A 15,478-nucleotide genomic window follows, 5' to 3' on the forward strand; every position below is an offset into this window, starting at 1 on the left:
CTTCCCAGGAATTAAAGTTGAGCATGCTTTGTGGAGGGTCTGCTTCCCTCTTTAGATCTCAGGGCCAGAACCTGCCAAACCCCACGGTGGCTCCTGACATGAGCTCAGCACTTCAGAAGGTCTGTACACAGAGGATGATGAAAGACTGGAACTCCATCAAAGCTGTGGGCACAGAAACCTCCCCAGATCTGGGGCCCAGCCCAGTAGCATCAGCCATTTAATAAAAAGCAACTCTTTCAGCATAGTTATTTCCCATTCTAATACAGAAATAGAAATTACTGAGGATGTGAGTGCATCAGCTCTTTTTCTTTGATATGTACAGGTGGCTAGGTGCAGCCATATTAGCATCCAGGGCAATTGCTTGCCTTCTTTCCTATTTCTCTTAAAAAATCAAGCTGAAGGGCCAAACTGTTTTATTCTGACCTCAGAAAGACTGAGAATATATTTCCCCTTCAGTTTCCAAAAGGTATTTATCCTACCTTCTTTTGCAAGCTGCAGCAAATAGCTTCCAAGGTCATTAACACTGTGGCTGGCAAAATAGTTGTAATACTGAAAGACTGTTACGATTTCTGAGGACATACTGGAGTAGAGGACAGGCTCTGTTCGGTCCAGGATCTGAGACACCAGAATTCTGAAGACTGCAGGCAGCGGACACAAGGACATATTAGAACAAAAGCTGGTGGCTAAATCCCACAGTCCATTTCAAAGTTCAAAAGAAAGAACTATATTTTCCAAGCCAGATACCTCCCAGCATTTCTAATCTCAGCTATGGGCACAGCTACTTTCTCTCTGTCCAGCTCTCATCCCCAGAGGATATCATCATGAGCTAAGGACTGACTTCGGCCAGTTCACAGGCAACAGGAGGCCCCAGTTACGCTGTGCTCCTTCCAGGCTGCACTGAGAAATGAAAGCTGATCTTGCAGCTTCTTCTCCAATACAGTGTCCTCCCTAACCACGTGGTACAGGGAATCCCTAAACACACATCCACATGTACAGCCCAATTGTCTTGCTTAGACACAGAATTTACTTTCCGATTATTTCATAAATGTTAAAAATATATATAATTTTATTTTTTCTGCTGCTGACCTCTCATTCTATTCCAATCTAATTATTTTGGGCCCAAATTGTTTAAAGAACTGTTGGATTTTTCAGGTGAAATTGTGGAGCTGCATCCGAATAGACCTCCATGGGGATTGGAAAAAGCAACCCGAATCAAGGAAAGCCTGGTAGAAAGCAAATATACCAAATTCGTCTCCATTCTGATGATAGGTAGATATATTTTTGCAGCAGTTGGTACCTGTTTCTGCAAGTCCTGGGCATTCTTCATTCACAGTGGTGGCAAAATTGATATCCAGCTGCTTCATCATCTTGTCTGCAGATGTATGATACACTCCTGAAGGACCAGTACATTTTGTCCAGAAAGCCAGTAGTGACAGCTTCTTGTGAAACTCTGGAATTGCTGGAGGAGAGGACAAAATGAATGGTGAAAGAGAGCCATGCTGAAAACATTGTGTTCCTAAAAATCTTGTGTGGAGGGCTGCTGACCTCACTAATGGATGGGTTCGTTTGGTAGTTTGCCCTGTCATTAATTTCACAGTGCACGGTCCCACATTTGTAATGGGTTGCTTCCTTTTGCCACAGTAGGGTGAGAGAAAATTTGTCCCTGATCCAGTTCAGGGTGTTGATGTCTCATTCTTTTAAATGCCATGAAGCATTAAGAGAATGTAGCAAATGGTCTGAACACAGGGCTGGGGCCTGGGAGCTGATCCTTGTCCTAGCACTGTTTGTTTGGGTAGCTCACTCAACTTGGCCTCTCTTTTTTGATTTAAAAAAAAAAAAAAAAAACAAGGTGTGCTTACCTGTCTTGCCAGAGTGCTCACATAGATACATAGATGAGTAACTGAGTATATGTTAACGTCATCCAAGGTATGAAAGTTCATGCAACAAATGCCATACAAACCGTTCTTTATAGAAATGACTGAAAACAGTCTTCTAGGTAAACCACTCAGAGCTGTATTACCATCAGGTGCTGTAAGACAGCTTCCACCAAGAGAGGTGGAGAGAGGATTGGGCTCTTTCGGAGTGGCAGCATCCCCTCCCCTCTGCAGCAGTTTTGTCCATCTGCTGCACATCAAGCAGGACAAGGATGTGGATACTCCTTTCTCTTCTACCTTCTTTATTCCTGGATACCAGTGGTCAGGCTACAGCAAGGCTACTGACCAGCTGATGTATGAATTTCCTGCGGGTGCACCCTGTGCAGCGGCTCCTGAACCCGATACCCGTATCCAGAGCAGCCCATGTTAGAAGGAAAGCCCCTAACTTGTCTCTTACCATCAGTCAGGGAGGTGAGGTTGCCCAAGTTCTCAGTGCTGATCTCCGCAATATTCTCCATCACAAGGATCTCTCTGGATAGCTTATCCAGGAGGTCTCTTGCTACAAATGGTGTTTTACTGGAGAACACAATTTGCTGATGAAAACAAGTGGGAAGAGAGGGGGAAAAAAAAAAAAAAAGGAGTTACTCAACTGGAAAAATTCAAAAATCCTTCCCAAAACCCTGGCACCTGACAAAGTGTAATGGCAAATTCATCACCTGGAAGCTTCTTAACTTCAAACTCTTTTGTCTCTCTATTTTACGGTCCCAGTTTATAAGCATTATTGCTTATATTTTTAGTATCTTCAGCCAGTTGCAGGCAGTTAAGTATCCAAGTGTAGCCATTTGCATAAGTTATTTCTGATTTATGTGCTCAATCTTAAGGCCAGAAAATATTTAGTTTGATTTTTGCATAATAGGCCACGGCATTTCAGAACATTTCTGCCAGCAAGTGGACCATAAATCACTCTTTTTCTGCTCTGTTTCACATCTCATCAACTACCCAGGTGCCTTTATTAATCTGGTGCTTTTCCCATGCTAACATTTCCTCCTGCGGAGACCTGCATTGCTTTCAGATGTCTGCTTTATTCCCATCAAATCAGCTCAGTGGTAGACACAGACTTCCACTCTGTCTCTCCTGATTGTATATTTATTGTTTACTTTTATTTAAGCCAAAGCCCTCTTGTCATACTTGTGATGCAGCAGTGTCTAACTAAGCACTAAGGGTGCAGAATCCAAGATCACTTCGCATTGCTTCAGTGGGGCCTTTGGAAATAAATAGGAATTATATCTAGCACTGGAAAGTCAGACTATAATAAGGAAGTTGCAGTATGCTTTGATTCAGCAGGAAACCCATGATACCCCTGCTGGTTATGGATCTAGAACCACATTTGTTGTGCTTAGGCTCTGAAAAATCATGCTCAAGGGTTGTGCTAGTCAGGTGCTGACTGTGGACAGGCAATTTTGACATCCCAGAGATACTGTCATGCATCCACTGTCTTTATTTACAGACAGTTTGAAGTGGGGATCCTTCTCCTCTTCATACACAGAAATACTTTTTTTTGCTTTTAAATATCACTGTCTTGGGCTCTACTAGCGTAAATAGTGGAGCCACGGGCTCCACTTTAGCTCTGAAGACATGAGTTGACTTAACAGGGTAACTGCTCTCATTGAGTTTCCCCTGGTGAAATCCCTGGCTCATCCATGTGGGAAGTGGGTCTGGCAAGTTGCCTGTCATTCCTACTGTGCAGCATCTCAAAAAAGTCTGGTAGTTTGTATGTCCGCTCTCTTCTGAGGTGGACCAGGAGGACTGAGATGATAGAGGCTTTTCCTTTCCCGTGTTGGGATGAGGGGTGTCACTGGGGCAGCTTTGGGAGCGGTTTTCACAGCGGTTTTCACAGCTGCCTCCCAGGAGCAAGGCTAACGCTGCAGCCAGCTCGCACCCTGTGCCCAAAGGAACGATCAGAAACGCACTCCCAGAAAGAGCTGGGCCGGGTACCTGGATGAGCTGCGTGCAGTACTGCAAGTGCTTAACTATGGTAATGTCGAGGCTGTCGTTGCCCGTGGTCAGTGGAAGAGGACTGCCAGCAACGCTGGTCCCGACGCCCGTGTCTTCGGTGAGGGCTTCACTGAGGTGGCCTCTGGCCTCGGGGTGCTCTGGCCTGTAACTGTTAAGGGAGGGAGGTCAGTGAAGGGCTGAGCGCCTCCTCAGCAGACAGAAACACACGTTCACGCAGAGGGACGAGCAACAAGCACAGGGAGAACTGCTGAAAGCAGCAATCTGCAACCAAACAGCCCTTGGTAAGCCAGAGCCCTTCTAATGAATACATCATATCACAAACTCGCAGTGTGATCCCGAACTCAGTGCAGAACAGGTACCTGCACTGAGAGGACAAATTTCTTCCATGGTGCCCTGATTTGTTTGCGTTGACCAAGGCAGTACTCTCACCAGCAAGTCTTTCCAACCTGCAGTTATTATTGCTTGGTAGTGAAAGTGTTTTCTTCCATTTGTAGATAAATTATTTCCCAAATTGGCCTGGATTAAGCAGCATTACAGTTTGTGCCCTCAAGCATTAAGCTGTTAGGAACAAATCCATTCTCCTGGTGCCAAATTCAATGCACAGTGTAAAAGGAAAGGAAAACCACTGCTGGAGTGAGAGACATGATGTTTTCATATGCTGTTTTAGGCACAATATGAACGGCTTAGTTTGCCAGTAGTTTCTGTAAGAGCGTAAAGCTATTCTCGCTGTGTTTTAAATCATTATTTCCAGCTTTGTCTTGTACAAATGGTCCTCCCTAGGCCAGGGTGCAAAGCCCAGGCCCGCTCCCTGGAAAGCAGGTGTATCCGGCTGCAAGCCGAGGTTCCAGCACTTGCAGCGTTTCACTGAGTCACACACACATCAAAAATTGGAAGCAGGAATCTGTGCTGTCTAGGGATGAACTGTAGGGGAAAAGCCAGCTTAAATTTGTGCCCTTAAACCAATGCAGTTTGAGTTAAAAGTGTCAGCTTAGCAAGCCACATAATTTTCCAAGTTTCTCTTCCCACCAAGTCTTAATCTAGGAAGAGAATATGCAGTGAGATGGTGGAAATCAAATGGTGCTCGCTTGTTGGTACTCGAAATCCTTTCAAGCTGGCCACGATGAGCGGCGAAGGGCAGAGGGCCCTTGCGGGGCGCGCGGGATGCTCTTAGGATCTAATGATTGAAACACAGCCTCTTCCGCCCCCACGACAGTGACAGACACAGCACAAACAAAACAGGTTAGGGGGTGGGGTGGTTATTGTTGTTGTTTTTCTCAGAAAGACCAAAAGTGATGGAAAAAAAAGGGCACGTAACACGCAGGGCCATGAACAGAGTACCAGTCATCACTCTTACATTCCAAAGGAAACCTACACCATGCTGCTTAAATCTGGCCCTGTGTTATTGTTACTGACAAGCTTAATCCACTGCAAAGACTCATTCGGCTAGAGAGAAAAGACAAGGGGAGGGGGGAAAAACCACAGAGGAATTAGTAATTACATCCAAAGCAAGGAAAGCCAGGTCCAAACCTATATCAAGGAAGAGGCTCTGCCAGGACTGGTGTCTGGTTAATTTAATTTACCCTTCTCTTTTCAGGGAGAGATTGTACGCATTTGAACAGGAAAAAAATATCCTGGAAGCTAAAGATTTTGTATGCAGCAGCCACAGGAAACCCCCTAACCTTATAATCTCCTGCAGGATTTAGTTTAGTCTTCCTTGAATAATGTATGCACCAGGGTCCCCTGTTAGTGACAAAGAGCTAGGATATCAGTTTTGCTTAAGCACAGCTGGCAGTTGCTACGAACTTACCTATTCTTCTCAATCTCAGTATCTGAAAATACTGAGTCTGCACCTCCTCCACCATTACAAACCTCCTCACCACCACCATCCTCATCATCAAAGTCAGAGGTGTTCAGGAAATCAAAGCTTTCTAAAGCACTTTCAACTGTTAGACTTAAACTGGAGGACCTGCTTCGGTTTACTGCTGGCTTGCACTGCAAAGGCAGAACGAACCAATGAAAACCCCAAATATTATCTACTACTGAGAGAAAGGAAAAAAAAAGATAAAGCTTAAAACTTTCAAACTCTTCATTTTATTTTCAAAATTTCATTTTATTGAGCGTTTCATTTCAAATCTTCATATTCATAGCATAGACAATCAGTATCTGCAAACTGAAAAACCCTTCCCTTCTTCCTCCCCAACCCCTTCCCTCCCCCCACAAAACCCTCAGAGGTAAAATCCAGTATGTTTTATAGAAAGGAGAAATACACCTTGAATCCAAGCGACACAGTGTTCACCAGCCTCCAGAAGGAGAAGTGGCAATTGAAGGCCCTGGCAGTTGGAAAGGGAAGGCACGTCCCATAGTTGCTACCACAGGTACAGAAGCTTGGGTGCATGTATGCAGTCACACTCTCAGATTTATTCCTGGTGGAACTCCAGTGGAGCTTAGCCAGGATTGCATCGGATCCCGTGTCCACAGGGTAGTGCACGTTACGAGAAAACTTTTGTGGGCTTTGAAGCCACGTGTTACCCGGGATAATTAAGGAAAAGCCAATCATGCATCAGCAGAGAGATTCCTGAGCAAGAAGTGGCAGCAATACGGTAACTTGGGAAGTAGCAGTGCTAGCGAGAGGGATCCCCTCGCACTGCAGTGCAGCGAGAGGGCGCGTGGCTGGGCCTTGCTCTCACTGTGAGGAGTGTCACAGGCCTTGCCCCCACGTGGCCATCCCTCGCCCACAGAGCTGCTCTCGGGGTCCCCTTGCAGGGTCGGATGCCAAATCAGTTCCTCGAGGGATCACCTCCATGGGTTGTGCAAGGACTTGTGCACCTCTGGCGCTGTGTGATCAAAGCAGCCGGGAGCCACAGGTGCAGTTCCAGAGCAAACCTGCGAGTCCTGGGCAAGAGTCAGGACTTTGTCTCGGCTCGTGGAAGGAAACAACTTGGCATCCAAGTTCACACTCAAGGCCAGACGTGAGCTCTTCTAGACCTTGGGGAGGCATGGAGGTTTGTTCCTAATTCATTCGTACATCTGTAATTTCCATATGTTAGCATTTGTGATGTTTTACACCTCAAAATGTCTGTGCAGTCATTAACTGATCCAACACTTCCCAACATCCCTGTGACACTGGTAGGGCTGCCATCCTCCTCTCCTTGCAGTAAGGATAATTTTAGCTACTGTTCCTTTCAGGGCCAGCAGTGCAGCTTCTTTGGGCAAAAGCAACCTGCAGTGCAGGGGCTTCCCATTTTCCCTTCCCACAGTAGTACTAGATCCAGCCTGCCTGAATCAACTTGGGATATAGTGCAAGGAACAGGGACTGTTAAAAAGTATTGAACTTGGGGAAATACCATGCTGCTGCAAACACTGAAGGAAACAAAGGTATTAACCAAGTTAAAGACAAAGGTAATACAGAAGGATAAATGCTTCCTTCTTTCTTTTCAGCTGTGTATTTAAATAGTGAGGCTTAAATGACTAGCAGGCCAACCCGCATATGAATATGAAGCATTTGAAATGAATATTTTCCATTATAATACTCCGCACAGCAATGCATCATGAGATATTGTCAAATATATGTCTGGCAAATATAAGTCGCAGTTGTCAGTAAACATATTAACAACACACATGCAAAACCCTTTTCTCCTTTCTAATTGAAAAACATGCTCTGTCCATCCTGGTGTGATAACAGGATGTCTAACATTTAAAAAATTATGGGGAATCAAGGAAAAAGCTTGGAAAAAGCCAGGTGATGTGGGAATGGCAACTTTCGTTGAGCCTTGGGCTCCTGAATTACTTTGGCTATTTAGAAAATTGAGCTTCTCTGGCTACACAGCCTGCTTCTCAGCTGGTGTAGCCCTGCGCAGCTCAGCGGGGTTCAGTGGTGGCACCCCACGTACACCCACTGAAGATGTGGTCACAGGCTTTAAAGGCAGAGGGTTGGCTGTAGTCTGATCTCCTGCTTGGCACAAGCAATGGATTCACAATGATTCTGGATAGAATTTGATTACTCTCTTTTTCTCTACTTTCTGCTTTTCTGTGCTTTCTTTTTCTGTTTCTCCCGGGTGCCAAGTAGTTTGATAGATCCATTGCTTCAGGTGTAAGGTTGTGGTAAGCATATTGCAGACAAAAATGGAAAAAGCAACACTGGGAAAAGATGCTCTGGGCAGGAACAAATCTGTTGCTACTGAGGCATTTTACTGGTTTCTCAAATCTCTGCTTTGATGTTTGCGATGAAAGGGAAGAGATTCTATCCCCTCAGATTTTCTTTAGGGTAGTATTTTCTGAAAACATACTCACTTTTAGGATGTCATCCAGATGCATCACTTCTTGGTCCAGCTCCTGAAACTCTTTATACTGCTCTTTATGCGGCTCAAGAGCCAAGAGCAGCCCTTGAAAGGCTTCTTCTATACTTCCATCGAGATAAGACTTATACCCTTCCGACTCTCCGCTTATCGATCCCTCGCACAGCAACCTCTCCGGGGTCATGGGGGCCTCTGCCGACGTGAGCCTTTTCACCAGCTGCTTCGTGATGTTGCCCTCGTAGGTATCCAGCTCCACCGGCTTCAGCTCGGAGCCCTCATCCGTGTCCTGCAGCAGGGACACCGGGACGCTTGTCTCTATGAAGACACGGTCGCTCCCAGCGGCAGAGGGTTTTTGGCAATCAGAAGCTGCCCGTGGAGCTGCCTTGTTCTCGATCACTGCTCCCTCTCCCTGGGACTTGGGGTCCTGGGGTTCAGAGACTGAGTCTCTGCAGGAGGAGTCAGTGCTGCTACAGTCCAGGCTGGAGCTTTTGGAGGACTTGAGAGCTGGGTGCTGCGCGGGGGTAATGGTGATATCAGGGCTGGAGCTGACCTGAGCAGAAGGGGACTCTGCTGAGTTGGCGGGGGACGAGCGGCCTTCGTAAGGCAGGTCGCCAAAAGTGAAGGAAAGAGGCCGCTTCTCAGTGGTTGCTGTTCCATTTTCAAAGACATCATCTGGCAAATTCGTCTGAAAAAATAGCAGAAACTTGTTAAAATAGAAAACATGTTTTCCGTGTAACACTAGAAAGAGAAGAAGGTAAGTTTGTGGCTGGGAAGGAAAAATACAAAGAAAGAAATTAAACCCTCAGGACTTGAGAAATGGGAAATGTATCTCAAATCCAACTTTTGCTTTCAGTTGGCACAACTCCTGATTCCAGTGGAAGTTTTTGCCTGCTCCGGAAGGATGGGAAATCTTGTTCTCATCATCTCTTTGGGGGCAGGGTAGGCTAGGGAGCTCTAGGAAGTGTATCCCCAAAACAAAGATCCCAGAACTGCATGTCTTAACAGATTGACTCAGCCAACAATTCCACTCCGCTGTTTCGTTCCCTGATGGATGTATCCTTTTAAAGGGGTTGTGTTTAAGCTACCTTGTATGCATTTTTGTACCCATTATAAATTTCCATGGTATTATTTTCTAACTTCTAAAGTAGCAATCCCTAAAATGTAAAACAGGTTCCTCCATTAGTTTCTTTATAATTATAGCATTTTAGTGATTAGATCACCATGCTGTTTCTTTTCTGTTGCAAGTTTTTCCTACATATGGCATAACTCTAATAATTGTAGAACATGAGTTACACAGAGCTCATGAGTTTCCTTCTGAAATAAAACAGAAGAATATGTGGGGTTGTGTGTTACCAGGACACTGATCATCCAGAAAATAGAGAGAGTTTACAGAGACCCAAACTGATCAAACTTATCTTTTATATATGTTCATATCCCTGAACAGTGTATGCGGAAAACTCACTGCAGGAGTCGCAACCTACCGTGATGATCAGCCCAATGGATTTTGCTTTAATAGACTATTTTGTATAATTTCTGACTACACACTGGACTGTATGAGAATCTGCCTGATGACTTCTTCCCTGTTACCAAGTTTGAACAACCCCAGAGTTGTAGTACAAGTATTATTTTAGGCAATTTTTAAAATTGAGAAAAAGCAATAAGGATGGGAAATATCGGACTCTCTCTGGAGCCAGAATGTGATACATCAAAGCCTGCAATTTCACACAGCTGGGTTCTGAAGTAACTTTTAGCCTTTGCTATGTGGCACACTCATGCAAACATACAGCCCAGATGAAAGGCAACTACTATTTTGCTGACAATTTGCTGGAAGCAACTGGAGGCATTCATACCTTGGCAAGGTTCATAAGGTTCAAGTGTCCAAAACGTGCATCCTTTTTTTTTCCCAGCACTATTAGCAGCTTTTTTTCCCTAACCATAAGCGTGTTCAAAGATTCATTCTTTTTTCCCCCCCCAAATGAGTCTGCTTTTTGCTTTCTTTTACCATTCAATGTCTTATTACTGGGCAAATGTAGAACATCTATCAGCGTAGCAGGCCATTTTTTAGCAATTTGGCTTGTATTCCTGTCCTGCTCTTCACCCACAGATACTTGGCTTCTGATCAAAACCCCCATAGAAAGGAGGAGGAACCTTGCTTTAATGTAGGCAGTATGTACCTACACTCATCCTCTTTTCTTTAATCCATCAGCAAAATCACCAAGTTGCAACAGACAGCACCACAGGCAGCATGCATGGTAAAGCACATGCATGGGGATCAACAAACACCTTCACCAAACGAAGACCAGGACTCACATAAAGCTCTAGGCCTGCCTTGGGCCTTAGCCTGAGCGATGGCAGGTCACTGAAAGAGCGACTGCGCCGAAGCTTGTCAAAGAAAGTGTCTTGCAGAGCATCTAAGATTGACAGCTTTGGCCTCTCTTGCAGAGGATGCAGCCATTTCTTCCATGATTACAGCAAAAACGGTGTGAGAAAGGGCAAGTTAATTGCTTTGCACTAAATACTTAAATGACATGCTTGAGATGTAGCACCTGTAGGTAAAATTCATTATCTGTGCAGACGATCCATTCAGCTCACACCATAGCCCTGATTAAGCCTTCAGAATCTGATTCATGCAAAATGCACGAGTACCTTGGGCACATCTTCACAGTAAGGGCAAATGTTATCATGGGATAAATTAAAAATAATGCTGCTGTAATGGTTGCTTAACTGCTGTTACAATGTGAACATGTATTTTATAAAGATTATGCAAGTATTACAGCAGTGAAGTGAGAACTTTAAGTATGAAGTAATTGGCAATATAACATTTTAAAGAGTACAGGATCCTTGTCACCTTCTTTCAGGATTAACAGCTGGCAATGCACTTATTTTATAAGTATTTGTTAAGCGTATCCTGCTGAGAGAAAAGCTTATACGTGTAAAGCAGTGAAGTGTTTGCTGTGTTTGAACGGTGCTAGGGTTTCCCATTACAAAAACACAGAGCCGAAGAGAGCTTACAAAGAACGAGTGCTCCTTGAAGGTGGGCGTCTCTGGAGTGCCTTGGCTGTACATGGACATTCTTCTTTGGAGAGCAGAGGCCTTGCTCACATTTCCTGCGGAGGGGGTCAAGTCTTCAACATCAAATGGGCTGCAGACACAAGCAGGAAGAAAAGACGTTGTTAGGCTGAATCGAAAGGAATTCCAGGTCCATGGAAGAGATTTTTGAAAAGGCACTTTATTAGCACATCAAAAACAAGAGGTAATGGTTCTTTTCCTGAAGTGTTTTAAAGAAAAGGTTGTTGATTAGACAACATGCTCAGAGGTGTGTTTTCATTTCTGATAAAAGTGTGCTACTCTAAGAAATCATTTATGTATCATAGTCTGATGCAACTCTTATCACATGAAGAATATTCTTGGATTTGAGTTGACAACTGTCATGTATAATAATGAGAAAAGTGCTCTGCCATTATTAGTGTTGTCACATTATAAAGGAAGTTAGTAGCTGTTAGTGCTAGATCTACATTTATTGCATTATACAAAATAACATAAACAACTGTAAAACTTATAAGGTTCAATGCTTCTTTAAGGAATGACAGTTACTTGATTAAATAGCTATGGGTATTGGGTATGAATCATCACACTTATCAGCCTGTGCTTATTGCTGCAAACAGGCAGCACTAAGAGATTTTCCTTCCTCCTGAAGCCCTGTATCAAGTCTATAGAAGCTGGCTTTTAAATCCAGGACAAATTTTGATGTTAGCTATTTGAACATAAATCCAGAGTGTCTCCACTGGATTCTACCCCAACATTAAACACTTTAATAAATATATGAGGGCTCAATCTTATTCCTCTATTGAGTTTGCAGAGAAAGTATGTATATTAGGCAATTATATAACCTCTCAACACCATCTACTTCATATGCCTTCTAATGCTCACTATCCCTATTATAGCAGCTAAAGAAACCAGGTGCAAACGAATCTGCCACAGATAACACAGGGAGCTTGGGGCAGAGCATAAACTATTCTTAGTCCCCCAAACTGAGGCCACCATTCCTGCCTCATCTGCCTCATCAAGAAACAAAAAAGTAGAGGCCACATGGACTTTTTCTGTTAGTTAAAAGATAGATAGATAGATAGATAGATAGATAGATAGATAGATAGATAGATAGATAGATAGATAGATAGATAGATAGATAAGCAAGCACCCAAGCAGCCAGTTTTACTTACTACCAGGTGATTTCAAGGTTCAGCTTTATTGTGCCGAGGTCGTTAATGTCTACTGCAACCACCTGGGGTCGAGCTGCAAACAGGTCCTTAGTTTCACAAGTAACACTTCCTACAAGGATGTGAGTAGCAAGTCCTTTAACTTCTGTGACCTGTAAGAGAAAAAGGGATTATTTACAGCACTATGCAAGGTACTGCAATTCTTAATTACAGATCAATGGTTTTGATTTGTTTTCCTGCTAAAAGATTACAAAATACAATTGTGCCTACTGCATCTCAGTATTTTTTTAAGTGAATGCATAGTGTCATAAACTTGCTTATAAAATGAAGGGATAATTTCTATGTTTTTTTGGTGGTCTTATATATGTCAGAAGAAAACAACTATACTGGCTTAGACTAAGGCTCTATCTAGCCTTGAACTTGATTTTTTGCAGGGACTTAAAGTAGACTCCAAAGGAAGAGTAAGAATGGGGGGAGATATTTGACTTTCAGCCACTGATTATTTTCATGTTGGGGTGTTTCCTGATGTAGTTTGTCTGCTTAGTAACTCCTGAGAGAGCTCTCTTCCATGTGCTTGTCCCATGTAACTCTGTACCTGTTTAACTGTTCGCATTTGTAATGGCCCTTGAGGATCTCCACAGACCCACTAATGCAAAACCACCTGCATATGTGTTATTATAGAAACAGCAAAATATGTGACTGTCAAAACTGTCCTTTTGAGATTTTGGATGAATTTATGTGTAAGTTACGTATGTAACTCCCATACACAAACACACCTTTGGCTATTTGCTTGAAAGTCAGTTCTTGGATCTTTCAGTGCAAGCGTTTGCAGAGAGGCCACAGAAGGGGAGAACATATGTCATAACCTTAATGTGTTTGTAACCCTTTCTAAAAGAAAGGGCTCTTTCCTGACTCCCACTTAATCAACCATCTCATTAGATTCAGGAGAGCAGCTCGCTGCATGTCACAACTTGACTTCTGATAAAAGTTTACTGTCTTGTATGTTCACAGGGTTATTTTGTTGGCAGTTTCGATGTCCCTCCCTCTTGTGTTTGTGGGTATGAAAGAATTGCAGTATTTAATCAGGATGCCCCTCTTGAGGCTCCTAAGATGCTCTCTTGTTTAAACTGCCTAAACAGGGATGCTTGGCCTATAATCAGTGGCAATTTCCAGAGGGGGGTCAGGGAACAGGCATATTCGGACTGGAAGTACATTAGTAGGAAAGCATGTGCCTCTCGGCTGGGAGAGAGCTGTGTGGAGAGGCCCGAGGAAACGGAGCGGCGGTGGGGAGCAGGGCCTGCTTCTGACTGCCCAGAGCTGCTGCTGCTGTTCCCTACATTTGGGACAGGGCAGAAGAGGCATTAAGAAGTTTTGGGAAATGCTGTGCTATAGCAAGCTGCAAGAGTCGCAGTGGCTCTCTGTAAGGCTCCCATCTCACAAGCAGAAACTTAGCGGCGCAGCCCGGTGGAGGATGCTCTGCTGCATCCCTGCGCTCTTCCAGCTTATGCCCAGCTGCCTCATACGTGCATTTAAACAAAAGGCCTCTGTGGTTCTCCAGCTTAATAGATACTGCTCTCTCATCTAAGTAGTGACACCAGACTCATTAGGAACGAGTATTTTGTCTGGGGTTAGTTTTCACTTTTGCCTTTGCAAGCAGGTTTCCAGGGCTGTCACACTTGGCTGCAGAACAACTTGGTAGCTGAGGAGCGGCGTTGCTGGCCAAGGCCGCGACGCCCTCGGAGGGGAGACAGGCCCGGCCTCCTGTGGGGGTCCCACAGGGTCCCAGCCCCACAGCACGGGCGATGTGGCGGTGCTGGCCCCAGCACGTGTGTTGGAAATGAGCTGTGGCTCGCACAGTGTGCCCAAAGGCAACATCCCAACTCCCGCCCTGCCTCACCTTGATGGAGATCAGCCCAACGATGAGCGGGAGGAAAACCATCTCCTCTCCGTCCCAGCTCTGCTTGCCGTTCACCTCTATTTTGCCTTTCAGTTTCCATCGCTGGCGACCGTAACGCATGAAAATCTGAGAAAGAAAAGTCCGTTTATGTTCTTGCCAAACCTGCTTTCTCAATACATGGATGCTGGAAAGGGTCAAAAATGAGTCGCAGGAACGCAGTGGTGCTGCCCTCCTGCTTCCCCATGAGCCAGAACACATGTTCTTTATTTTAGTCCCTCTCTAATCAATCTGTTCTTGCTGTTTCCCACTGTGGCAGGGCAGTCACCTTAGGCAGTGGCACAACTGCACGGTGTGCGACATCTGCATCTCCAGAAGTGGTTATTTCGTGTCCTTCTGCTATTCCCCTTGAGGATGAAGCAAAGCCTGGGTGTCCAGAAATTTGTTCCATCCCTAGAGGCAGGAGATGCATTTCCTCAGCGGAAGTGGAAATGCCTGACAAGAATAGGACAGAAGCATGCCCTCCTAGAACACAGCTAAATATACATAATATATATTTAAAAGCTTGTAATTCTCTGAATAACTGCCATCTGTAATTTTAGTGTCTTGAAACATATGTCCTAATACAGGCAGATATACAGAGAAGAGCAGGTTCTTCACAGAACATACAGGGGAAACAATATCTATTTCCTGGAGTGTTGATGCTAATGAGCTTTAACCATAGCTATTAGCAAAATGGAGAACTTTATTTATTTATTTATTTATTTTCTTTGCCTGTTAAATCCAACTGAAAGCCGACCCCAGACCTACCTCGTATTGATCTCCTGGACACAGGCGAGCGAAGCCGGCCAGACCTGAGGAGGAAGGACACGGGGAGATGCTGAGAAGGGCCCTGGCTGGCGGCAGAGGGCAGCAGTGCCCTGCCACAGGACGCCCCACAGCCTCAGAGTGGTATCTTTCCCTTAACCCCACCTTGCCATTCTACCCTTGTTTTTTCTTGCAAAAAACACGGATATAGTCATCCTCAGGCCTTCAGAAACCAAGACTGTTTCCCTCCCACCACCCACAGATCATAACTGGTCTAAAAACATCTTCTGTCTGCAAGTTCATTGCCTCCTGGTTTCCCGAATCTCAAAAATTTACTTTTTTCCAGCCATTCCCTAGTGGCTCAAGAGCTATATA

General features: G+C 44.5%; 1 protein-coding gene across 1 annotated transcript in view; it reads right to left on the minus strand.

Moving 5' to 3' along the window:
- The window catches only part of RIPOR2 (RHO family interacting cell polarization regulator 2), a 66,697-nt gene that overhangs the window by 7,031 nt on the left and 44,188 nt on the right, over positions 1-15,478 (minus strand). The window contains exons 9-19 of the mRNA XM_088533420.1: positions 15,107-15,150; positions 14,300-14,425; positions 12,406-12,554; positions 11,198-11,327; positions 10,496-10,642; positions 8,181-8,870; positions 5,698-5,882; positions 3,870-4,038; positions 2,332-2,467; positions 1,298-1,459; positions 480-638 (exon numbers count right to left, since the gene is read on the minus strand). Of these exons, the coding sequence (XP_088389546.1) occupies positions 480-638; positions 1,298-1,459; positions 2,332-2,467; positions 3,870-4,038; positions 5,698-5,882; positions 8,181-8,870; positions 10,496-10,642; positions 11,198-11,327; positions 12,406-12,554; positions 14,300-14,425; positions 15,107-15,150 (2,097 nt within the window). The remainder of the gene's footprint in view (positions 1-479; positions 639-1,297; positions 1,460-2,331; positions 2,468-3,869; positions 4,039-5,697; positions 5,883-8,180; positions 8,871-10,495; positions 10,643-11,197; positions 11,328-12,405; positions 12,555-14,299; positions 14,426-15,106; positions 15,151-15,478) is intronic.

This window comes from Tinamus guttatus, unplaced genomic scaffold (genome assembly GCF_059628265.1).
Source record: "Tinamus guttatus ecotype Peru unplaced genomic scaffold, ASM5962826v1 Tinamus_guttatus_pri_ptg000497l, whole genome shotgun sequence".
NCBI classification, from domain to species: domain Eukaryota; kingdom Metazoa; phylum Chordata; class Aves; order Tinamiformes; family Tinamidae; genus Tinamus; species Tinamus guttatus.